Consider the following 25988-nt stretch of genomic DNA (forward strand, 5'->3'; position numbering starts at 1 on the left):
TGCTATGTGTCCCTTTCTTTGCCTAGAACCTGTACACAAGTTTCCCCAGGTTTAGGGTTCTTAACCAGAGACAAGGAAATGGATGAGGGAATCACTAGCATCATGGACAGATTGGAATTCTTGATGACAAATCCAATAGTCTGAAAGATGTGGCCTGGGGGAATCAGATGACAGTGTTATCTTTCCAGGCCAGTGCCAGAGTAAAAGAAAGAAAGGGAAGAAGAAAGGGTTTCATGTTTAGTTAAAATATGAAGTCTTAATCGAGTTTCTTGGGCAGAATGAACACCAATGATAGCTACTTCTTTTCTTCTAAAAATTTTTTTTTAATGTTTATTTATTTTTGAGAGAAAGAGAGAGAGAGACAGAGTGAGAGTTGGGGAGGGGCAGACAGAGAGGAAGACATAGAATCCAAAGCAGGTTGCAAGCTCTGAGCTGTCAGCACAAAGCCCAACGAGGGGCTCGAACTCATGAGCTGTGAGATCGTGACCTGAGCCAAAGTCGGATGCTTAACCAACTGAGCCACCCAGGCACTGCCTACACAAATTCTTCATAGTTGACTTGTCCATCTCCATCAATATCTGCTTCCCTGATCATTTCACCTACTTCTTCATCTGTTAGTTTTTCTCCTAAGTTTGTCATGACATGACATAGTTCTGCCGCACTGATGTGACCATTGATATCCTTGTCAAAGACTCAGAATGCCTTCTGAATTTCTTCTTTACTATCTGATTCTTTCATTTTTCTAGCTGTCATAGTCAAAAACTCTGGGAACTCAATGGTGCCATCATTGTCTGCATCTACCTTGTTGATCATATCCTGCAATTCGTCTTCTGTTGGGTTCTGACCCAGTGACCTCACGACAGTTCCAAATTTCCTTGTTCTGACAGCGCCACCACCATCTTTGTCAAATAGGGAGAAAGCTTCCTTGAGCTCAGCAATCTGTTCTTCTGTCAGGTAATCAGCCATGGTGCAGGTGAAGGGAGGAAGAACAGAGGTAATGAGGGTGACTGCACCAGTGCAGGGGCTGTGATGGTGGGGGTGGCTCTACTGCTGCTGATACTGCTGCTTCTGCCAAGGTACAGTGTGCTTAGGGCTGTGTGGCCACCAGACTGTAAGTATCGGCCCTACACCTGCAGAGCTCCCAGCACCATGGCCTCATAGAAGCACTTTTTACCTTTTTATTATTTTTAAAGTTAATTTATTTCTTTATTTATTTGGTGTGTGTGTGTGTGTGTGTGTGTGAGAGAGAGAGAGAGAGAGAGAGAGAGAGAGAGAGAGAGAGAGAGAGAGAAACCCAAGCAGGCTCCACACTGCCAAGGCAGAACCCTACTTAGGGCTTGAACCCATGAACTGTGAGATCATGACCTTAGCTGAAGCCAAGAGTTAGAGGCTTAACTGACTGAGCCACCCAGGTGCCCCTATGAGCACTTTTTAAGTCTGCTTTGTTGGAACTTTGTAAGCAGGGCACCGGGTCTATTTTTCCAAGGGGTTTTATTGGCTCTGTAAAGTCAGCTTTAGTTCCTTAAATCTGTCTGGCCACATCTGAATCTATGCACATTTATCTCAAATATGACATTCCAATTAAAGCTTAGGAAATATAGCTAATATTTCCAATTGTGTTCCTTTATAAGGACAATAAATTCTTATCGAATTTATGTAAATAAATAATAATTTTGCCACAAAAATAATACTGAAGAGTTTCTGAAATCAGGAGGGATCAGATATAGAGAAAAAAATAAATGTTTCATCTTTGTTTACAATAGTACACTTTACCAAACTGCTGTCAGGGATAACTTAAAGTTTCCTCAAATCTGGAAAAACAAAACATTTAAAGAACCAGAGCTCTTTCAAACAATAAGTCATAAAAACTATAGTCATACTCCTCAGTTCACTCAATTCCACCTATTTATTCTTGTTCTGCTTGAATCCAGTGTTTTGTTTTGTTTTGTTATTAGTTCTGGAAATTCTTATTCAGTTCAGCTTTATGATGGTAAAGTTATCAGAAATCTGTGCTTGCCAGAGTCCTTTCCATGAATCTTCTTGAAGACAAAGCACTTGGTACTTTTGCAAAATATCAGAGTAAAACAATAATTCTCTGTAAAAGACAAAAGACTTTAAAATATCCATTATTTTTTTTTAATTTTTTTTTCAACGTTTTTTATTTATTTTTGGGACAGAGAGAGACAGAGCATGAACGGGGGAGGGGCAGAGAGAGAGGGAGACACAGAATCGGAAACAGGCTCCAGGCTCTGAGCCATCAGCCCAGAGCCTGACGCGGGGCTCGAACTCACGGACCGCGAGATCGTGACCTGGCTGAAGTTGGACGCTTAACCGACTGCGCCACCCAGGCGCCCCTAAAATATCCATTATTGACTATCTGATGAGAGTTCATTATAACGGAGTTGACAAGGAAATTTGGTTATTTTTGTAACACATAATATTTTATAATAATAACTGGAACTATGATCAATAACATATTAATAGGACATATCAGATTTCTAGGAGTTTCATGCAATTTTTGGAACACTTACACCTGTTCTAAATAATAGTGATTCATAATAGATGTACTTCCGGTTTCATGGTGGAAGACTTCATTAATTATAAGGGAAAGAGAACATATGGAATTAAACAATTGTAGTAAACATAAAGAAGGAGAGAAGTAGAGAGAAGAACAAAGAGGGCTTAATACATCAAATTAGGTTCTTACAACATGCAACCTTCTGGCTGTGGAAACCCCACAGTGAACAGCCTGGTTGGAGTCCCGATTGAGGGTCCTTGTGGAGTGTGCTCCCCTCAGGTGAGACTTCCAGCTAGCTATTCTTCCGAGGGCAATATATATACTACCTGGGTGTGATTTATGGTGAGTCATTAAGTTTGTGCAGTTCCAAGAAAGCTGTTTTTTCCCTGTTTCTCTTACCGTATCTCACAATCTTAGGAGCCTGGGTATCTGTATATTCCTCTTCCCTCCCTGATCCATTCCAGGGGGCCAGCCTGATCTGGATAAAGTCCGTGAGGCACATTAATCCCTCTTGGCATCAGGAATAAAAGGGCCAGTTCTATCCTGAGACCAGAAACAGACTACAAGCCAACTAAGGCCCTCATGATTGTATATGTGCAACTCTGGGCAGAAATGCATGACAAGTCACACAATTTCTATACAGAACAGTACTATAGACCTATATAAATACAACAAAAAGAATGCTTAGTATTACTTCTTATTTGACAATGCTTCCCACATAAGTTAACATGTCAAATATGTCTAAATAGTTTAACATCTTCCTTTTTATAAGAGGAGAGAGCAAATCATTTTAGATGTTCCAGGTATCCACTAAAAAACTCCAAAGTTAGTTCAAAGTCAAAATGATTTCATTTAGAACTTGATGTTGGGAAGACTGTCAAAAATATCAAAAAGTTCAAATAGGATCATAGGTCACTGTTAAACAATATTTATTACCCATTTAACCATTAAAAAATTTTTTTTTCTTAACATTTATTTATTTTTGAGACAGAGAGAGACAGAGCATGAACAGGGGAGGGGCAGAGAGAGAGGGAGACACAGAATCTGAAACAAGCTCCAGGCTCTGAGCTGTCAGCACAGAGCCTGACGCGGGACTCGAACTCACGGACCGTGAGATCATGACCTGAGCCGAAGTCGGACGCTTAACCGACCAAGCCACCCAGGCACCCCCCATTTAACCATTTTGACAATTAAAGACTTCATTGGCAAATACAGAAGGTCAAATAGTTGTGTAATTTCTTATTAAGAGCAGACAAATAATCTAAGAAAACTTGTTCTTTTAGCAGATGAGAGAATATGAAGATTTAGTTTTATAGAAGTACACTATTGCTATTATACCTTATTTTTAAAATCCTTGTAACAAACTATGCAATCTTTTCCAGCTTGGCCACACGTGAAATTCTGATCTCAAAATTCTTTTTTCCATGAACTTTGTAAAATTTTGTCCTATGTTTTCTTCTTTCCCATTTTGAAATAACCAGCCTCTCTTTAGGACAAAATTATTTTCTTTTCTCTCAACAAAAATGCATTTCCATACCTTATACTTTCTTTTACTGAAACACACATCCTACTTTCCTTGCATACAGAGATATTTCCCTTATTTCTAGTGTTTTAGTTACTCATATTAGAATTATTAATCCTTAGAAACCTTAATTTCTAGTGAAAATAAAGAAGTAAACAATTGTAAATTTTCTTTCATGTTAACATTCTGTGGCTTTGCAAATCTGTTATTTATTTATTTATGTATGTATTTATTTATTTTTGGCCTTAATTTGTAAACACCTTTTATAATTTCTAGGAACATATAGTTTTTCATAGTAAATGTTTTGGTGGAGCACAATACATGTTTACCAATAGACACAAATATCTTCAGTGCTTCTGTGAAAGGAAGCAAAAAATAGATAGACTGATGTTCACTAATAAATGTTTTAGTATTTTATCATATTTGGAAATAAATACAATGATCTAGATATTCAATAAATTTAACTTAACTCATCATTTAACTTAACTTAGCAAAACTTAAGGTTTCAAGTTACCAAAAAAATTTGGGAAAGCTATTTTAAAAGTTCACTTAAAAACTCTTTATCCTACTAAAAACTTAATGAGACATTAGACAATATCATTTACCATCCCAAGCTGTTTTTCTTATTGACAAATTTTATAGGAGATAACCTGAACTCATTTGACCTTTAGCAAGCCTAGGTAGAATAAAAGTTGCATGCATGTCTGCATTATTTTTAATGTTGATAACTATGAAGACATGTCTATTTTAATGAAATCAATAAACTTTAAGTTAGCTTTAATATTAAATATTTCCCCAGATCATATGAACTTGAAATTCACTTGGGTTTGTTTCTATTATATTTCTGAGAATTTAATCTATATAAGCACTTACCTTTAAGCCAACTAAATAGAGCTCTTTTATAAATTAATTTTGGTAATACCATCCAGAGGTAGAAAATTACCATACATCTACAGTATATATGTATAGATAGATAGATACATGTATATATAGATAGATATAGATAGATAGATAGATAGACACACACACACACACACATATATATATATAGAGAGAGAGAGAGTGAGAGAGATACAGAGACCTACAACTTTCATTTTAGAATTACTGCCATGAATCAACACAAAACTCACTAGGTATAAAAGAACTTGAAACAAGGTGGTTTTTTTGTTTTGTTTTGTTTTAGTTTTGTAAAGATTTGTAAGGACAGTTGCTTTTAACGCCTCAAAGATTTGGGTTGCAACTTAAATCAGTTTCTGATTATGAGCTTCTGACTGCAGAGCTACTTCATTCAAGTTATGTTGAAGAATTTGTGTAGGACTCTTTGAGACTTTTCCCCCAGTGTCCCAGTTGATTGCAAATGAAGCACTGACCCTTAGGCCATCATTTTGATGGTAGACCCTTAGATGTGTGCAATGAGGAGGACCCAAGTGTTTTTAGGTGGATGTTTTTGGGTCTGTTCTATCTGTAAGGCCGATAGCTTAGTGGACTTTGGCCTACAGTCTTGTTCCAAAGTCCTTTCAAAGTGCTCAGATGTGTCATGAGTTCACTCAAACTAGTAGCCTCCCATCCTATTTTCTGCTTTTTTATCAATCCACTAATCTCAGGAGATAATCCATTTACAAACAGAACAGCTAGAGCAGATTGGGTGACCTCATTTATTGCATGGAACCTGGAATGCCACAGGAGGAGAGCTTCCAGATGGGTTTTAAAGTCTGCCACAGATTCATCTTCTTTTGTTTGCATGTTTAAATAATAGACAGATCAATGTGGGCAGGGAAGACTCTAGGAATGACTTTTAAAGATTGGTCCTTATTTTACGAGCTTCTTCTGGTCCGTTAGGAGACTGTCTTGAAGGTCAAGGATCTCAGATATCATCCTAGGGTTTACACCATCCTGCTTCCCACATCCATTTCTTGGCTCCCCAGGTCCTACTAGCATATGCAGAAGCTAATAAAGATCAGGAAGTTCAGTTTCATAGGCCCTAATAATGACTCTAAATTCCTCAGAAAACATTTGGAGATCCTCCCCGGGCTTAAGAAATTTTTTAACTATGGCCCTTAGTTTGGTATTTGACCAAGGAATAAAAGATATCTGAGGAGGATCTCCTATAACCTTGAGTAGTTTTATTATTAAAGGTAGCTGTTTAATAGTCTCTTCAGAGTGGAAAGTCAATTCAGACAAAGAGTTAATAAAGCATGAGTACTCAGGTAAAGAAGGATAAAGGAATGCAGTAGGAATCACGTAGGTCTTATTATTGTTTTAGGTACCTCTCGTGTTTTTAATTTTTCATTAGCCTTTTGTAACAAATCTTCTAATGAAGCTATTTTGGAATTATGAAGCCTTTTAGAAGCTTCTGTATACTGATTAAAATTGATATTCCATTCTCTTTGTTTAATTTGGGAACACATGCTTTCAACTGCACTTTCTTTTTTTTTTTTTATTAATGTTGATTTTGAGAGAGAGAGAAAGAGAGAGAGCATGTGCATGCACAGGCATGAGTGGGGAAGGGCAGAAAGAGAGAGAGAAAGAGAAAATCCCAAGTAGCCTCCACACTTCAGTGCAGAGTCGATACAGAGCTCAATTTCACAAACTATGAGATCAACTGAGGAACCCAGGCACCCTCAACTACATTTCTTAAATGAATCATCTTGTCTAACTAGAACATCCCCCATAATGGGCATTGCAATCTGTACTGTTTTTAGTAAGATTTTGCCATTTTTGTAGATATTTATAGCTTTTGGGACTATATAGTTCTTAGACAAAATAAGCAGGTATGCTGGAAGGTGGTACACTTGATTCTTTGGACTTTAAGGATCTATCTATCTATGCCTTTGGCTCTCTTGGATATAACACCTAATAAGGTTATGGCACTGGGCTAGAAACTGTGTGATGTTTTACAATGTACCTCATTGTATGTAAATTTTCTTGAGGCTAGTGGATAATCCAGTGTCAACCTAAGGCATTCTGTGACCAACTTATCCTAACACAGGAGTCTTCCAGTTAGGTGGCAAGTACTCTCACAGCTTTTAAGTACTTGATCTGTGCGTGCCAATATTGTGACTGCTTCCAAGATTCCCACTAGCAATAGCCTTTATCTACACAAAACAAGACAAACATGTGCACCTTAATATGTTGGTAATAACCAAGAGATGTTAATGCATTCTTGCTGACAGAAGGACCTTCCCACCTTGGAAGTTAGAACAGAGGAAGGATTGAACGAGCATACCTCAACAAATGGGCGCTGTGGATGGGGGGCTCCACATAAATGGGTAACCATGAACTCCTACCAGCAGTTCCCACCTGGATCTTAGGAGAGAATCAAGGGCTGAGGGTTTCCATCAATTACATGATAATTGCACCCTGAACTACCAGCAGCTCCCAATGTGGAACTGACCAGAAAGCCAATTAGATCAGGATCTTGATGCAAAAACAATAGAGCTCAGAACTGAGAGGAACCTACTCATGGCTATCAGAAACGGAGAGAAAGAACTCAGAAGGATCTGTAGTACCATTCCTGTGTTTCTCATAGTCTCTGAATGCTACCAGAAGTTCACTTTGGACTTCATCTCTGCCACCAAATCTGTTTTAAAAAAAATTCAATTGTATGAATTTAAAGATTTGACTGACCTATTTTGATGAGTCATTGATTCATGAATTGGGCAACATTCCATGTAGCAAATAGAAAGGAGCTCCAAGGAGCTTTACAAAATGGGAGGCTTTTATACGCAGAAGGAGAAAAAGAGTAGATTATTTCAGGCAAGGTTACATGATATTTCATTGTAGTTTTGATTTGTATTTCCCTGATGATGAGTGATGTTGAGCATCTTTTTATGTATCTGTTAGTCATCTGGATATCATCTTTGGAAAAATGCCTATTCATGTCTTCTGCCCATTTCTTAACTGGATTATTTGTTTTTTGGGTGTTGAGTTTGCTAAATTCTTTACAGATTTTTGGATACTAACCCTTTATCAGATATGAAATATGACCTTTTTTTTTGTGCAGAACACTTTCTTTCCCCCATACCTCCTCTCATGACTGTTTAAGACAAAGGTTAATATCTGTAATGTATTGAATTATATTAACTGTGTGCCAGAAAATCCAAAATAATCTTAGCATTAAAAAGTAGAAGTTGGGGCACCTGGGTGGCTCAGTTGGTTGAGCATCCAACTTTAGCTCAGGTCATGATATCAGGGTTCACGAATTCAAGTCCCACATTGGGCTCTCTGCAGTCAGTGTGGAGCCTGTGTCAGATCCTCTGTCTCCCTCTACCTCTGCCCTTTCCCTGTTCATGAGCTCTCTCTTTCTCTCTCTCAAAAAATAAACATTTTTTTAAGTAGAAGTTTATTTCTCACATAAATGAATTCTAGATATTTGAGATCTAATAGGTATGCCTTCTCTGTAATTACCAGGGGTTCAGGCTCCTAATTTGTTAATATTTGGCATCCATCTTGTGGTTAAAGATGGCTGCTCCAGTTTCAGCCATTATACTCAAATTCTAACCCACAGAAGAAAGAGGTGAAGAATGGTGTGCCTCTTTTCTTTAAAACATTTCTCTGACTTGGCACACACCATTTCCCATTGGCCAGAATTTAGTCACATGGCCATGCCTGGTGTCATGGAACACTGGACAACGTAGTCTTTATTGTTGATGACCAAACACTAAGGAGATAACAGATACTGGAGGAAACAACAGTTCCTGCCACTGTGCTTCTCCTCTGTTCTTTCTTATATATCTTCCTATCTTGCCCACTTCCAGGGTAAATGACTTGGCCTGATTTGCCCTGGACTTTGCTAATATTTGCACTGAAAGTTCTAGGTCCCGGGAACCACCTATCACTCCCCAGTCCACAATCATGTATAAGCAAACTGGGATGATAGTCACTCTATGTCATCTCTGCCTTGGATCTTATTAAATCACAAGCTCCTTGAGGAATAGACCAGTGTCTGCTTTACTGTCACATTCTCGGTACCCAGCACAGTGCTCCACACATAGTATGCACTCAATAAATAGCAAATATTTACATTGTGCCTTTTATGTTCCAGAACTGTTCTAAGTTCTTTCCATATGTGTCATGAGTTGAATTGTGTCACTCACCTCCACCTAATTCCTGTGTTAAAGTCCCACTACCTCCAGAATGTGACCTTATTTGCTCACAGAGTAGCTACAGATATAATTATTTAAGATGAGGTCATACTGGTATAGGGTGAGCCTCTAATCCAATAAGACTGGTGTCCTTATAAAAAGGTCAAGTTCCGGGGCGCCTGGGTGGCTCAGTCGGTTAAGCGTCTGACTGATCTTGCAGTTTGTGAGTTCGAGCCCTGCGTCAGGCTCTGTGCTGACAAGTTGGAGCCTGGAGCCTGCTTCGGATTCTACGTCTCCCTTTCTCTCTCTGCCCCTCCCTTGCTCATGCTCTGTCTCTCTCTCTCTCTCTCTGTCTCTCTCTCCCTCAAAAATAAATAAATAAACTCTAAAAAAAAGGTGAAAATTGGACACAGAGATATGTGCCCAATGTACACAGGGAGACCACCATGTAAAGACTGGAGTTACACAGCCACAAGCCAAGGAACTACATGAAGCATGGGGAGATGCCTGGAATAGATAGTTCCCTAGAACCTTCAGACAGGGTTCAGCCCTCCCAACACATTCATCTTGGACTTCTAGACTCCAGAACAGTGAGACAATAAATTTCTGTTGTCTAAGCCACTCAGTTTATGGTAGTTTATTATGGCAGCCTCAACAAACTAATATATTAACTCACTTTAATCCTCACAAGTCTCTTGTGAGATAGCCATTATTATTGTCCCTATTTTACAGAGGAGGAAACTGAGGCACACAGCAATTAAGAAAACCAAAGAAATTGCCAAGGAAAAATAAAGTGAAAGATATTGACAAACTGAAAGAAAGGAGGGAGGAAGGAAAGAAGCAATTTTTGAGAAGTTAAAATGTAGACAGGAATAAAGACAATGAAGTGGTGAAGGAAAAGGATTACAATTTCACTTGGCCAAAGGATATTAGAAGCTCTAGGTCACTGTATATAAACCACTAACATTTCTCTTTTTCAGATGTGTCAAGAATTTGAATAAAAATGTCCTTCTGTCAGGAAATGAACTCTCATTTTTGACACTTTCATGTATTTTATTATGTTTTGAACCTGAAGCTACAGCTCCTGAGAGCCCTGGTCTTGATTTTGCAATATAGGCTTCATTTTTATTTGAAGAGAGGGACTAATAATAATCGCTTGTTCCATGAATGTGACTTTGAGAGATTTGGATTTTATGCCCACATGCTTTATGGATTTGTTTTTGATGGCTGCAATAGTACTTTTTTTAAAAAGCTATTATATATTACACTTCTTACTCTAGTTTTATACATACTTACACACACACATATGTATATGTATGTGTGTATATATACATGTATGCATGTATGTATATATGTATATATATGTATGCATGTGTGTATGTATGTATAGAGGCATATGTACATGTATTCCCGTGAAGAAAGCCATAGCTGAAGTGCAAAGTTGGAGGCTGTACCCTATGAAGAGGGGGATTAACCCACAAAAATGTGGTATACACATTATATCAGAGATCTTTCTTTTGGTGGTGCTATGTCTCCAATCAGAAGAATATGTGGGTCTGGAAATGAGGGGGTGGGAATAGGAGCGGCCTCACTTACCGTCACTCCCAATAATCTACTGAGTTATGCTTCTTGGGCTCTATAGGCTTAGAGGTACTGGTTGTCATTAAAGGCATGCTTTCACCAGAGGCTACAACAAGGGTCCAATTGAATTACAAACTAGGGCTATCATCTGGGCACTTTGAGCCCCTTGTGGCCAGAGACCAGCAGGTGAGAATAGTGACCATTGTGGCAGGGAGAATTAACTCCGATCAACACCGGGAGGTAAGGCTGAATTTACATAATGGGAACAGAGAGGCTTATGTTTGGAACTCAGATGACCCACTTGGTCATCTTTTTGGTTCTCCTTTGGTCAACTGTAATTGTGAACAGACAAGTGAAACAACCCCAGACTGAGAAGGATATGATTCCTAGGGGCTAAGACAACCTGATCATGAAAAGTTGGTAAGCCACCAAGACCAACAGAGGTGGTAGCCGAGGGATAGAGGGATCTAGAATGGATAGTGGAGAAGAGAGGCTAGGACAGCTAGTGCAGGCCCTAAGACCAAGTGCAGTGATGGTGGTTAACCTGAGCTACTCCTGCATGTGGATGGAGAAGTAGATTTGCATGGGACAAGGATTGAACCATGGCAGACACAGAGAGGTGCTGCTCCCTTCCAGAAAGCTCTTGCTGCCCACGTATGAAGAAGTGGTAAGCTGACAGCCTCTGGTTGGTAGCTTCTTCAGTGTCAGCCTCAGCTTCCAAGCAGCCTTACCTAGTGACTGAGCAAGGGCCTGTTCATTTACATGACTGGACCAGCAGAGGCTTTGTCAGGTCTGTGTAGTGGTTCCCCTTGTTCAGTATTTGTCTCCCTTCTCCTTTTCACAGATGTTCCTCTCAAATAAATTTCTTGCACCTCCAATTCTATTTCAGTGACTGATTACAGAGGATCCCAAGTCAGCACATGCTGCATGACAAACCACCACCAAACCTCAGCAACGTGAAACATTAAGCATGTCTTACTGCTTATGAGGTTACAGGCCAGCCGGGCAAGTTTTGGTCTGAGGTCACTTATGTGTCTGCAGTCAGCTGGTGCACAGATAGGCAGCTCTGCCGGTTGCAGTTGGCTTCTGTCTCAGCTTTGGGGGTTGTTGGCTATGGGCTGGTTGAGGTGGCTTCCACTGGGACAACTGGTCTTTCCCTCACATAGCATCTCGTTCCCTGGTCCTCTCACCTCGGCTTGCTCACATGGTGGTAAAAGGCTCTCGAGAGAGCAAGCTGAAGCAAGCAGGGCCTCTTGAGGACGTGGAAGTCACACACTGTCATTTTTGCCATATTCTTTTGGCCAGAGCATATCTGAAAGCCGGCCCAACTTCATTGGATAGGGAACCACATCTTGCTGAAGGGGATACAAAGTCACATTGTAAAGTATAGGAAGAGGGACACATAAAGAAATGGGGCCATTTCCACAAGCTATCTATCACTAGGAGAATGCACTAGAAAACAGAAACTATAGCTACCGCAGTTTACTACACTTTGCTTTTTAATTCTTTTAATATAATGAAAAACAGACAGAAAATGTGGAGAATACGGTTAACGCTCACTAAAAATTTTTTTTTTTAACGTTTATTTATTTTTGAGACAGAGAGAGACAGAGCATGAATGGGGAGGGTCAGAGAGAGGGAGACACAGAATCTGAAACAGGCTCCAGGCTCTGAGCTGTCAGCACAGAGCTCGACGCGGGGCTCGAACTCACGGACCGAGAGATCATGAGTCGTTCACTCAACCGACTGAGCCACCCAGGTACCCCCAGTTAACACTCATTAAATCACCATCCTACTTTAATGAATCTTAAAATTCTGTCATAGTTGGTTCGGATATTTTAAGAAACAAAACTTTGAAGATACTATATACTTCTGTCCATCCTTGCTTTTTCTTTTTTGAGGTCTTCCGATATAAATTTTAAATTCCAAATACTTTTTATTTAAGTTAAAGGCCTTGAGACTCATGCCTTCTGGTGATTCAGCAGGAAAAAGGAATTATGAAAAGGTGTTCATTCAGTCATTAAACAAATATTTATTATGTCTTCTATTGGCCAAGCACTGTGCTACATATGTATTGATATAGTATATTCTTTTTTTTTTGGGGGGACAGAGAGAGACAGAGCATGAACGGGGGAGGGGCAGAGAGAGAGGGAGACACAGAATCGGAAACAGGCTCCAGGCTCCGAGCCATCAGCCCAGAGCCCGACGCGGGGCTCGAACTCACAGACCGCGAGATCGTGACCTGGCTGAAGTCGGACGCTTAACCGACTGCGCCACCCAGGCGCCCCTGATATAGTATATTCTTACTTTTTGGTAGCATTCTATTCAATACACCGTTTTGTTACAGGCTATATATCTAAAGTGAGAAGGAAAGAACATTTCCTTTATAATCGGGGCTCTTTTTCAATACCTTTTACAAAAAAAAAAAAATTAATACCTTAAAGCTTTGATGGTGAATCGTGTTCTCTTAGTCTGTAAATTTGCATTCCAAGTTTCTTAACATTTTCCCTCTATGGGTTTGGCTCTTGTGTCACTTGGGTGAGTAGACTGTTTCGGCATGTTTATTTAGTTGCTAGCTGGCCACGCCTTTGGTTTTCTTTTATATGATTAAATTGTTATTACTTGTAACTCCCATCTGGTTTCTCTACTTTAAAATGATGACTTCAGAGTGCAGTGCTCTCACCTGTCCTTATTTTCTGTGCTTTTATGGTGATATATATATATATATTTATATTTATACATAGACATTTAAATAACAGCCTTATTGACATAAAATTTACATATCATAAAATTTATCCCTTAGTACATTCACAGAGTTGTGCAACGATTGCCACTATCTGATTTTATGGTATTATCCTGACCTCAAAAAGAAATCCTGTACCTATTAGCTACAACTCTCCTTTCTCCTCTGCCCTCGAAGCTCTGATCTACTTTCTGTCTCTATGGCTTAACCTACTGTGGACATTTCATGTAAACAGAATAATACATGACAGCAGTCTTTTGTCTCTGTCTTCTTTAACCTAGCACAATGTTTTCGAGGTTCATCCATGTTGTAGCATGTAGCAGTACTTCATTCATTTTTATGGCTAAATAATATTGCATTGTATGGATATTCCACATTTTCTTTGTCCATTCACTAATTGATGAACATTTAGTTGTATTCACTTTTGGGCTATTATGAAGAACGCCACTATGAGCATTCATGAACAATATTTTGTATGGATGTGTTTTCATTTCTTTGGGGCATATACCTACAAGTAGAATTGCCGCATTAAGTGGTAGCCCTAGGGGCACCTGGGCAGCTCAGTCGGTTAAGCATCTGACTTTGGCTCAGGTCATAATCTCGTGGTTTGTGAGTTCAAGCTACACATTGGGCTGTCTGCTGTCGGCAGAGAGCCTCTGTCTCCCTCTCTCTCCTCCTCCCTCACATGCACGAGCGCACACACATTTTCTCTCTCTCTCTCTCTCTCTCTCAAAGGTAAATAAACACTTAAAAAAAGGTAACTCTATGTTTAACTTTTTGAGGAACTGCCAATTTGTTTTCCAAAGTGGCTGCACCATTTTACATTCCTGCCACCTATGTATGAGGGTTGTAATATCTCCACATTCTTATCAACACTTATTATTATCTATATTTTTATCTTAGCCATCCTAGGAGGTGTGAAGTAATGTTTCATCAAGGTTTTGACTTACAATTCCCTAATTACTATTGATGTTGAACATCTTTCATGTTATTATTGGCCATTTGTGTATCTTCTTTGGAGTATATCCATCTTTAAATTGAGCTAATTTTTAAAAAATGTTTGAGTTGTAAGTTCTTTATATATTCTTTTTTTTAAATGTTTATTTATTTTCAAATGATTTTTTTTAAACGTTTATTTATTTTTGAGACAGGGACAGAGCATGAACGGGGAGGGTCAGAGAGAGGGAGACACAGAATCTGAAACAGGCTCCAGGCTCTGAGCTGTCAGCACAGAGCCCGACGCGGGGCTCGAACTCACGGACCGCGAGATCATGACCTGAGCCGAAGTCGGCCGCTTAACCAACTGAGCCACCCAGGCGCCCCAATGTTTATTTATTTTTGAGAGAGAGAGAGAGAGAGAGAGAGAGAGAGGGAGGGAGGGAGGGAGGTGTGAATGGGGGAGGGGCAGAGAGAGGGAGACACAGAATCGAAGCAGGCTCCAGGCTCTGAGCTGTCAGCACAGAGCCTGATGCAGGGTTTGAACCCATGAACCCCAAGATCATGACCTGAGCTGAAGTCAGATGCTTAACTGACTGAACTACCTAGGTACCCCTAGTTCTTTATATATTCTGAATATAAGAATATATTTCCTTTCCGTTGTAATATAATTCTTTTCCGTTGAATTACCTTGGCACCCTTATCTCAGGTCATATCTTTACTATAGAATTTACCAAATTTTGCCTTGTTTTGTAGTCAACTGGATGAATCTTTATCTGTCATTGGGGAATAAGGAATATGTTTTGTTCATTTAAAATGAGAAAACCTGGGTGCTTGGCTGGCTCAGTTGGTGGAGCATGTGATTTCTCCATCTCAGGGTCATGAGTTTGGCCCCATGTTGAGCATGGAGCCTATTCTAAAAAAATGGTTAAGGGGTACTTGGGTGGCTCAGTCGGTTGGGTGGCCGACTTTCGGCTCAGGTCATGATCTCACAGCTTGTGAGTTCTAGCCCCGGTGGGGCTCTGTGCTGATGGCTCAGAGCCTGGAGCCTGCTTCAGATTCTGTGTCTCCCTCTCTCTCTGCCCCTCCCCCACTCACACTCTGTCTCTCTCAAAAATAAATAAACATTAAAAAAATGGTTAAGAGAGTAAATTTTATGTTAAAAAATAAAAATAAATAAAATGACAACACCTGTATGAAAAAACTTACCATAGGGCCTGAAAGTAAATATTTCTTTCCCTCTTTTGAGTCTCCCCACAGCACTTAGTGTGGTATTTGGCACATGCTGGCTCTCATAAATGTTTGCTCACAGAGTGTCAAGTGCACTCTGAAAGAAGGATGTGGGTTCCTAAGGCTCTGATTGGATGGGAGATCCAGAACACATTCAGGCCTTTTCAAACTAAGAATCTGAGTCACATCAGAGACTGACTCCCAACAGCTTAGTGAAGCTGTATTGTGTCAGAGTAGGGGCCTCCAAGTGATTCTTAATCCTTGAAGGTAAGTGAGAAGTAGGCTTTCACTCAAAGTGAACCCAAACACTGACAACAACCCGACAGGCCCAGAAAAATGTTTTTCCTAGTTTAATTTCAAATTCTCAAGATGTCTACTTATTTAACTGCTTATGCAATAATAAAATTTTTACTTGTGGATTTGACCTCAATTCCACAAAATCGATTGTGGTTCTTATCAGCCTAAAAGCAGAAAGATTTTCTCAGGCAGTAGCAACTACTATTGAAAAGGCAAAGAGACAGCGCTCAGCTATGGCAAGCAATTCTATTTTCAGTGACCCTTTTCTCCCTTTCTTTTTCTCTCTCACATGCTGAACATCACAAACTCTCACAATCTCTCAGAAATAGAGCAAGAGGCTGGAGATAAAGCCCTGTTTATTCCACCAGGGAGTTTCCTACCAGTTCATGTCGAGGCAATGTACCTGCTTGTCGCTTGGGTTTCTTTTTCTGAGATTCCAGGATCTGCCCCTCTCTTTGAAACTGTGTGTACGTGCAAGTCCTGAACCTAAGATGTGTACTATACAGAGATACACACAATACGTTTCTTACACAGTTCTTTTCATCTTTGAAAAACGTTCACAGGGGTAGGTCTGGCAGCTAAGTGCTTCAAATTAGTTTCTGACTCCAGCACCAGTGCTCCTGACACCTTACCAAATCACCTCCCAACAAATAATCAGGTACATGGCTCTTAAGCCATTTTCTTCCAGGGATTGTGGTCACTTCCCAACTCTTAAGATAACTAGAATCCAGTGAGGCTGGGATTAAAAAAAAAAATCTCTTTTTAAATTAGGCTCCATATTTTAGAGCAGTTTTAGGTTTATAGCAAAATTGAGCTGAAGACTGAGATTTCACTCCCCTAGGCACAGCCTCCCTCATCATCAACATCCCCAGAGAGAGATCCATTTGTTACAATTGAGGAACCTACACTGACACATCATAATCACCCAAAGCCCACGGTTTACATCGGGATTCACTGGGTGTTGCACACGTATGAGTTTGGACAAATATATTGATATGTATTCACCATTACAATATCATACCAAATCATTTCACTGCCCTAAAAATCCTCTGTGTTCTGGAGAGGCTCCATTTAAAAAGGTGAAAAGAGAGGAAAAGAAAAAAGCGTGCAGCTCATAGGCTTGAGCAAACTCTCAAGTTTGTTCCCGAGTTCAGGGCTCCCAGCGGACCGGTCTCTCCACGTCCAGCCCCGGGAAGGTTCTTCTTCTGTTGTTGTTGTTGTTGTTGTTGTTGTTGTTGTTGTTGTTGTTGTTGTTCTTCTTCTTCTTCTTCTTCTTCTTCTTCTTCCTCTTCTTCTTCCTCCCCCTCCTTCCCCTCCCCCTCCCCCTACTTTGTTTAAGTGTCTAGCAAATGGGTTTCCTGTTGACACCAGGATCTTGTGAAAGGGCAGGAAGAGGCCACGGCACCTCCTCTTTTCCCCTTCCTATCCCATTTATGTATTTTGTACACGTTTGTTTTGGTCGAGCAGGCGGTTCCAAGCGTGTGGCTATGGGGCGGTCCCAGAGGCGGTAACCCCTCCCCGAGGAGGCGAGGCCCGGACACAACCCGCCCCATCCCGGCTCCAACTCTGCGGGGCGGGGAAGGGAAGGAAGAAGGGGGAAGAGAGTGGGAGAGAGAAAGCTGGGAGAAGGAGGCCGCCGGTGCGCCGCGAGGAGGCGGGGAAACCGGCCCGAGCTCGGCCGCTCCCCCGCGGGCTGCAGGTGGAGTCCGCAGAGGTGGTAGCCGCCGCCGCCGCCTCCCCCGGGGCCCGAGGGCGCTGGCGTGCAGCGCCGGGTGCTCGCGGACCCAGCACCAAGGCCCACGGCTCGCTCGCCGTTCCGGGGCTGCGTCTCCGCGCCTCGTCCATGGCTGAGGGCCGGCGGCGGGAGGACGAGGAGGAAGAGCTGCGCGAGCGCCGCGAGCTCGGGGGCCCGCGCCGCGCCCGGGGCCGTGCGCTGTCCGGCCACTCGGCCGCAGGTGAGGGGCGCGGGGAGCGCGAGGGGGCGCGGAGGAGGGGGTGACGGGCGCCCCGGGGCCGCGCAGGTCCTGCCCGGGACTGCGGCGGCTTCCTCACCCGCCCGGTTGGGGTGGGCTCCTTTAACTGCGCGGCGAGACGCAGGGAGAGTAGAGTGGCTTTTCCATCCTCATCCTCACTTGCGGGCCGAGCCCGAGGAAATTCAAACTGGTCTCTCTACCTGCTAGTGGTCCCGGAGCCGAAACTACAGGTGTTTCGTACGCAGTAAATCAGGAGCTCCTGATTTGGGCCCGGGTGATTACTTATCTCTAGATGAGTCAGAAGCCGGCGAAGAATTCTCTGGGTCTGGCAGTCTCGGGGGACGACACCCCTCCCGTCGGGTTTGCCTGCGCTGCGGCTACCTGGTCGAACCACGTGCTGATAGTCAGGGCTGGTTTCCTGTCTCCTGAACTTCGGACCTTTGATTATTCCCTACCCCCCACCGCCCGAGCTCACCATAATCTCTATAGCACTTGCTTTTGAGTTTTTAGGTGAGCCCCCAACCAGTCCAGGAGGTAGCCTGCCAAAAGGCAGTTCATTTGGACTGAGACTCATTGCTGAGTCTACAGTTACTTTTGTGGGTTTTTAAAATGTTTTTTGGGTGCACGAAGGCGGCTCGGATCGATAGTTTGGAACTTAAGTGGAGGAGTGAATAAGTGTGGATCCACACCCCTTCCCTCTTCCTGGGGCAGTTTTTCAGTCAAACATAGTGGAGAGGAAGTTCTTTGGCCTTTGGTTTCAACTGGATAAGCCATGTATCTACAAACTAGAGTGACAACAATCCTAGGGAGCTGACAACAAGAGGGAGATAGAGAAGTGAGAAGGATTCAGGTGAGAACGATTCATTAAAGCCTCTTTGGAAATTGGAACCTAGTAAACATTCCACCAAGTCATGGGGAAGCTTTTCTGTGTGGCTCCCTTAGCCTGAAAGTTGGAGAATTAGAAGATAACAGGTCTGTGGGGAAACAATGAGGGATAGAAGGGGTGAAAGGAGAGAATTTGATGGAACATAAATTGTCAATTTGATGCTCTTGGTAGGAGCTTGGAACCTTAAAAATAATTCTTTATGCCCATCACTAGGATTTTCCATCAAAATAAGGCATTTGATTTTATGCATAAATACCAGTTTTGAAAATAATAGTTTTGTTTAGTATAATCCAGACTAATGAAATAATGGGTAATTGCTGGATATGAATTAATATTTCTTGCGAGAATACAGTGAAAAAACTTTACAAAGATGTACCTCTGTTGTATTGCTGATTTAAACAGCATAGGCTGCCTTCGATTCCTACTACTTCCTTCACCAAAACGCTTCACTTTGTCTCAAAATGGACTGTATTGTGAAGAGCTGTAAAGGATGTTGGAGGTCAGACTAGATATGCTCCAGATATGTGTTCATCATTTAGTTGCAATATGTGTATTTATTCCAAGGCTGGCAGAAGCTTTTCTAGATTCTGTGGTTAATACTTTGCTACGCTTTCACTCAGAAATTGGTGTTTGCAGTTTCTAACCACGTAATATGCCTTGACTCCATTAAGGGGTGAAGGACAGATTATAGAGTGGGCAGAGGGTTAAACTTGCAACATTTGGTCTTCTTTTTTCCGGATACATTATTTAGTAGTTCACATTTCTTTAGAGGCTGTCCTCCTCTTTCCCCTCATTAGTTAACTGTGTTTTTCAGACACCATCGCATTCCTTACCAAGCTTGGGCATTTGTTAGTTACAGTTGTGCTAGATATTGTTCTCTATCCAAGTGAGAGTGTGAACTGACCCAGAAGTTTAATGTTTCTTCTGCTTAACATCTGTCTTTCTAATCTTTCACCTCTCCAGTTCTCAGACTTCCTCCCTCCCCCACCATTTTACAATCTAGATTTTTTCTTTGATCTCACATAACTTGACACCATACATTTGGGGTTTATGGACTTAAGGGAGTCTGTGAACTTCTTTCCCTGTTAAACTTAGGTGTGGTTGTGAAGGTGTGTTTATTTACTTTTGCAATGTACATTCAGAAGAGCATATAAAACCTGTAAATTATAAAGTGAAACTCCTGTAACCTGTGCCCAAGTCAAGAAATAGAATATTGTCAGTTCCTTAGAAGCAGATCTGATCCGTCCTGGTCCCTTCCTTCCCCTTGAGGGAACGAACTTAAATTTTGACTTTTGCGATTATTGTTTCCTTGCTTTTCTGTATGGTCTTACCTGTATGCATATACATACACATATGTATTTCTATACAATGTTGGTTTACTTATTTTAAAACTTCATATGACTAATGGGGCGCTTGGGTGGCTCCGACTTCCTCTCAGGTCATGATTTCCTGGGTTTGTGAGTTCAAGCCCCGGGTCGGGCTCTGTGCTGACAGCTCAGAGCCTGGAGCCTGCTTTGGATTCTGTGTCTCCCTCTTTCTCTGCCCCTTCCCTGCTTGTGCTCTGTCTCTCTCAAAAAATAAACAAACATTGAAAAAAAAAAAACAAAAACCCTGCATATGAGTGGAGCCATCCGATATGTATTCTTTAGTGTTACACTCTTTTCACTCAATACTGTTTGTGAGATTTATTCATATTGTTATGTGCACTTGTAGTTTATTTTCACTGCATAAATATATCCTGGTTTTTGTCTGTCATTTTTATTGATTTGTTGGAGTTCTGACTCAGGAATCTCAACTTTTGTTTGTTGCATGTGTTGCAAGTGTCTTCTTCCACTCTGCAGCTTATTTTTAAAGTTTTCATTATACTTTCTTTTGATGTGGAATGTATTTTTTTTTTATTTTTTTAAATTTTTTTTTCAACGTTTTTAATTTTATTTTTGGGACAGAGAGAGACAGAGCATGAACGGGGGAGGGGCAGAGAGAGAGACACAGAATCGGAAACAGGCTCCAGGCTCCGAGCCATCGGCCCAGAGCCTGACGCGGGGCTCGAACTCACGGACCGCGAGATCGTGACCTGGCTGAAGTCGGACGCTTAACCGACTGCGCCACCCAGGCGCCCCTGGAATGTATTTTTTAATTTTAATGCAGATGTATTTATGAATCTTTCTCTTAACTGTTAGTAGCCTTCTTCCCTCTCTGTCACCCTTGGTTAAGAATGCTTTCTCTACCCCAAGGTCATGAAGATATTCTCCTAATCTCCTGCATTTCCTAAAAGTCTTAAAGCTTTCTTCAGACTCTCAAATGGGTCTGAGACCCTCCGGCTGACCTCCAGCATTTTTATATTGTTTCTCAAAAGGGCAGAGAATGCAAAATTCGTTGACCTCCCCTAATCACCAGGAAGAGTGGTAGGAATTTAGTAGGGTTTAATAAATACTAAATATATTTATTCTTTCCATATGTTGATGTCTTTATGATAAACTCTGGCAGGATTGGGGCATCTGGGTGACTCAGTTAAGCCTCCCGCTTTGGCTTAGGTCATGATCCCAAAGTTCGTGAGTTCAAGCCCCAAGTCGGGCTTGCTAACTGTCAGCACAGAGCCCACTTGGGATCCTCTGTCTCCTTTTCTCTCTGCTTCTCCCTCACTCACTCTTGCTGTCTCTCTCAAAAAATAAAAATAAATAAATAAACCTTTAAAAAAAAAAAAAAGGAAACTGGGGCGCCTCAGTGGCTCAGTTGGTTAAGCCTCTGACTTCAGGTCAGGTCATGATCTCGAAGTTCTAGAGTTCGAGCCCTGGGTTGGGCTCTGTGCTGACAGCTGGGAGCATGGAGTCTGCTTCAGATTCTGTGTCTCCCCCCCTCTCTCTACCCTGCTCCTGCTCTCTCTCTCTCTCAAGAATAAATATTAAAAAAGAAAATTAAAAAGAAATTTATTTTAAGTCCCACGGAAACTGGCTACATTTACATGTTGTTTAAAAATTCTGCATTCATGGGGTGTCTGGGTGGCTCAGTCTGTTGAGCATAGGACTCTTGATTTTGGCTCAGGTCTTGATCCCAGGGTTGTGGGATCAAGCCCCGCATTGGGCTCCACACTGAACGTGCACCCTGCTTTAGATTCTTTCAAAAAAAAAAAAGATTCTTTCTCTTTCCCTCTGCCCCACTCCCCGGCTCGCGTGCATGCTTTCTCTCTCTCTCTCTCTCTCTCTCTCTCTCAAAAAATTAAACAAAAAAAATCCTGTATTCACCAAGTTCTTTGAGAAGACCTGTGTAGTTATCACCATCAGTATAATATGTGCAAAACGGTGTAGAAAATACACGGAATACAAACATTTATAAAATAGGCTCCCTGCTTTAAAAGGACGTGTCATAGAATTGGGGAAGGTAAAGCTGATACTTTATTTTTTGAAAATTCCAGCATAATTAATGTAGTGTTATATTAGTTTCAGGGGTACAATATAGTGATTCAGCAATTCTATACATTACTCCATGCTCATCAAGATAAGTGTACTCTTAATCCCCTTCGTCTGTTTCACCACCCTCCACCCATCTCCCCTGTGGTAACCACCAGTTTGTTCTCTGTATTTTGTTCTCTATATTTAAGAGTCTGTTTTGTTTGTTTGTCTCTTCTTTGTTCCTGTGTTTTGTTTCTTAAATTCCACACATGAGTGAAATCATATGTATATGTCTTTCTTTGACTTATATCCTTTAGCATTGTAGTCTCTAGATCTACCCATCTTGTTGCAAATGGCAAGATTTCTTTCTTTTTTTATGACACAAAATTCTATTGTGTTTATATACCACATCTTCTTATCCATTCGTCTATCAATGGGCACTTGATGGTTGCTTCCATAATTTGGCTTTTGTAACTAATGCTGTAATAAACATAAGGGTGCATTTATCTTTTCAAATTAGTGTTTTGATATTCTTTGGGTAAATACCCTGTAGTGGAATTACTGAATATTATGGTTGTTCAATTTTTAATTTTTTAAGGAACTTCCAGACTGTTTTCCACAGTGACTCCCATCAGTTTGCATTCCCACCAACAGTGCAAGAGGATTCCTTTTTCTCTACATCCTCACCAACACAACAATCTTGTGCTGTTGATTTTAGTCATTCTGACAGGTGTGAGGTGATCGCTCATTGTGGTTTAGATTTGCATTTCCTTGATATTTAGTGATGTTGAGCATCTTTTCAAGTGTCTGTTGGCCATCTGTATGTCTTCTTTGGAGAATGTCTGGTTCATGTCTTCTGCACATTTTTAATTGGGTTATTTGTGTTTTTGGTGTTGAGTTGTATAAATTCTTTATATATTTTGAATCCTAACCCTTTGTCAGATGTGTCATTTGCAAATATCTTCTTCCATTCAGTGGGTTGCCTTTTAATTTTGTTGTTCTGCTGTGCAGAAACTTTTTATTTTGTTGTAGTCCCAGTAGTTTTGGGGTTTGTTTTTTGTGTTTTATTTTTTTTGCTTTTGTTTCCCTTATTTAGGAGGCATATCTAAAAAAATGATGCTGTAGCCAATGTTGGAGAAATTAGTGCCTGTGCTCTCTTCTAGGATTTTTATGATTTCAGATCTCACATTTAGGTCTTTAATACATTTTGAGTTAATTTTTGTGTATAAGAAAGTGGTCTAGTTTCACTGTTTTGCATATAGCTGTCCAGTTTTCCCAAGACCATTTGTTGAACAGACTGCATATTCTTCCCTCTTTTGTTGTAGATTAATTGACCATATAATCATGGATTTATACTTGAGCTCTCTATTCTGTTCCATTGAGCCATGTGTCTTTTTTTTGTGCCAGTACCATACTGTTTTGATTACTATAGCTTTGGAGTGTATCTTGAAATCTGGGATTGTGGTACCTCCAGTTTTGTTTTCCTTTTTCTTTTCCTTTTTAAGTTTATGTACTTATTTTGAGAGAGAAAGAGTACAAGTGGGGAAGGGACAGAGAGAGAAGGAGAGAGAATCCCAAGCAGGCTCGATGTGGGGCTCAATCTCATGAAGTGTGAGATCATGACCTGAACCGATACCAAAAGTCAGACCCTTAACTGACTGAGACACCCAGGTGCCCCTCATTTTTCTTTTTCAAGATTGCTTTGGTTATTTGGGTTTTTGGTGCATCCATACAAATTTTAGGATTATTTGTTTTAGTTCTGTGAAAAGTGCTCTTGGTATTTTGATAGGGATTGCATTAAAATTCTGTAGATTGCTTTGGGTACTATGGAAATTTTAACAATGTTTGTTCTTCCAGTCTGTGAGCATGGAATAACTTTCCATTTGTTTGTGTCATCTTCAATTTCTTTCATCAGTGTTTTATAGTTTTTAGAGTACAGGTTCTTCACCTCTTTCGTTTAAGTTTATTCCTAGATATTTTATTATTTTTGGTGTAATTGTTAATAGGAATGTTTTCTTAATTTCTCTTTCTTCGGTTTCATTATTAGTGTGCAGAAACGCAACAGATTCCTGTATATTGATTTTTTTTTAATGTTCATTTTTTGAGAGAGAGCGTGCATGTGCACATGAGTGATGGAGGGGCAGAGAGAGAGGGAAACACACAATTGAAGCAGGCTCCAGGCTGTGAGCTATCAGGACAGAGCCGGATGCAGGGCTCAAGCTCAGGAATTGAACCAGGAGATCATGACCTGAGCCGAAGTCGGACACTTAACCGACTGAGCACCACCAGGTGCCCTTTCTGTATGTTGATTTTGTAACTTGCAACCTTACTGAATTTATTTATCAGTTCTAGTTGTTTTTGGGTGGAGTCTTTAGGGTTTTCTATATGTATAGCATTATGTCATTTGCAAACAGTTTTACTTCTTCCTTACCAATTTGGAAGCCTTATTTCTTCTTGTCTGATTGCTGTGGCTTGGACTTCTAGCACTATGTTGAATAAAAGTGGAGAGTGGACATCCTTATCTTGTTCCCGATACTAAGGAAAAAGCTCTGTTTTTCCCCATTGAGTATGATGTTAGCTGTGGATTTTTCATAATATGGGCTTTATTATGTTGAGGTATATTCCCTCTATCCCTACTTTGTTGAGGGTTTTTATCAAGAATGGATGTTGTACTTTGTCAAATGTTTTTTCTGCATCTATTGAAATGATAATATGATTAAAAAAATTTTTTTTAATGTTTTATTTATTTTTGGGACAGAAAGAGACAGAGCATGAACGGGGGAGGGTCAGAGAGAAGGAGACACAGAATCTGGAACAGGCTCCAGGCTCTGAGCTGTCAGCACAGAGCCCGATGCGGGGCTCAAACTCATGGACCGCAAGATCATGACCTGAGCCGAAGTCGGCCGCTTAACTGACTGAGCCACCCAGGCACGCCAATGATTATGTGATTTTTATCTTTTCTCTTGTTGATGTATCATATTGATTGATTTGTGAATGTTGAACCACCCTTGCATCCCAGGAATAAATCCCACCTGATCATGGTGAATGATATTTTTTAATTTATTGTTAGATTTGGTTTGCTAATATTTTGTTGAGGATTTTTACATCTATGTTCATTAGAGATATTGGCTTGTAGTTATTTTTTTTTTTTTTTTTTTTTTTGTAGTGTCTTTGTCTGATTTTGGTATCAGGGTAATGCTGGTCTCACAGAATGAATCTGGAGGTTTTCCTTCCTCTTCTGTTTTTTGGGATAGTTTGAGAAGAATAGGTGTTAACTCCTCTTTAAATGTTTGGTAGAATTCTCTTGGGAAACCATCTGGTCCTGGACTTTTGTTTGTTGGGAGTTTTTTGATTACTGATTTAATTTCATTGCTAGTAATCAGTCTATTCAAATTTTCTGTTTGAATTTCTATTTCTTCCTTCAGTTTTGGGAAGTTTTAGGTTTCTAGGAATTTATCCATGTCTTCTAGGCTAATACACTTTAATGAAGATAAATAAGAACATAAAGTAGTGCATGGTGACTACCAAGTGGAGTTTAGCAAAAGAACTAAACTGTTATAGTTAATTTTTTAGTTTACCTCTCACTGTGACCTTGGGCAAGTTACCTAACCTCTCTGTGCTTTCATTCTTTATTTGTAAATTGGGAATATTAATAAAACCTATTGCATAGGGTTTGAGGATTAAATGAGTTACCATAGATAATACCCTTAAAACGTGGGTACACACATAGTAAATACCTATAAAGTTATTAGCGCTTATTTATGTATACTTTGTTATTACTGGTAAAATACTGACACATAGCTGTGTCTGCAGTTTTCTTTATTTGGGA

General features: G+C 40.5%; 1 protein-coding gene and 1 pseudogene across 1 annotated transcript in view; one reads left to right on the forward strand and one right to left on the reverse strand.

Moving 5' to 3' along the window:
* Window positions 1-534: 534 nt before the first annotated feature.
* Window positions 535-9351, reverse strand: LOC131506988 (calmodulin-like; annotated as a pseudogene).
* Window positions 9352-17491: 8140 nt separating this feature from the next.
* The window catches only part of SH3D19 (SH3 domain containing 19), a 189479-nt gene continuing 180982 nt past the window's right edge, over window positions 17492-25988 (forward strand). The window contains exon 1 of the mRNA XM_058721173.1: window positions 17492-17866. Coding sequence (XP_058577156.1) covers window positions 17755-17866 — 112 coding nt within the window. The 5' untranslated portion in view covers window positions 17492-17754. The remainder of the gene's footprint in view (window positions 17867-25988) is intronic.

Source organism: Neofelis nebulosa, chromosome 3 (genome assembly GCF_028018385.1).
Source record: "Neofelis nebulosa isolate mNeoNeb1 chromosome 3, mNeoNeb1.pri, whole genome shotgun sequence".
In the NCBI taxonomy this organism is placed as follows: Eukaryota; Metazoa; Chordata; class Mammalia; order Carnivora; family Felidae; genus Neofelis; species Neofelis nebulosa.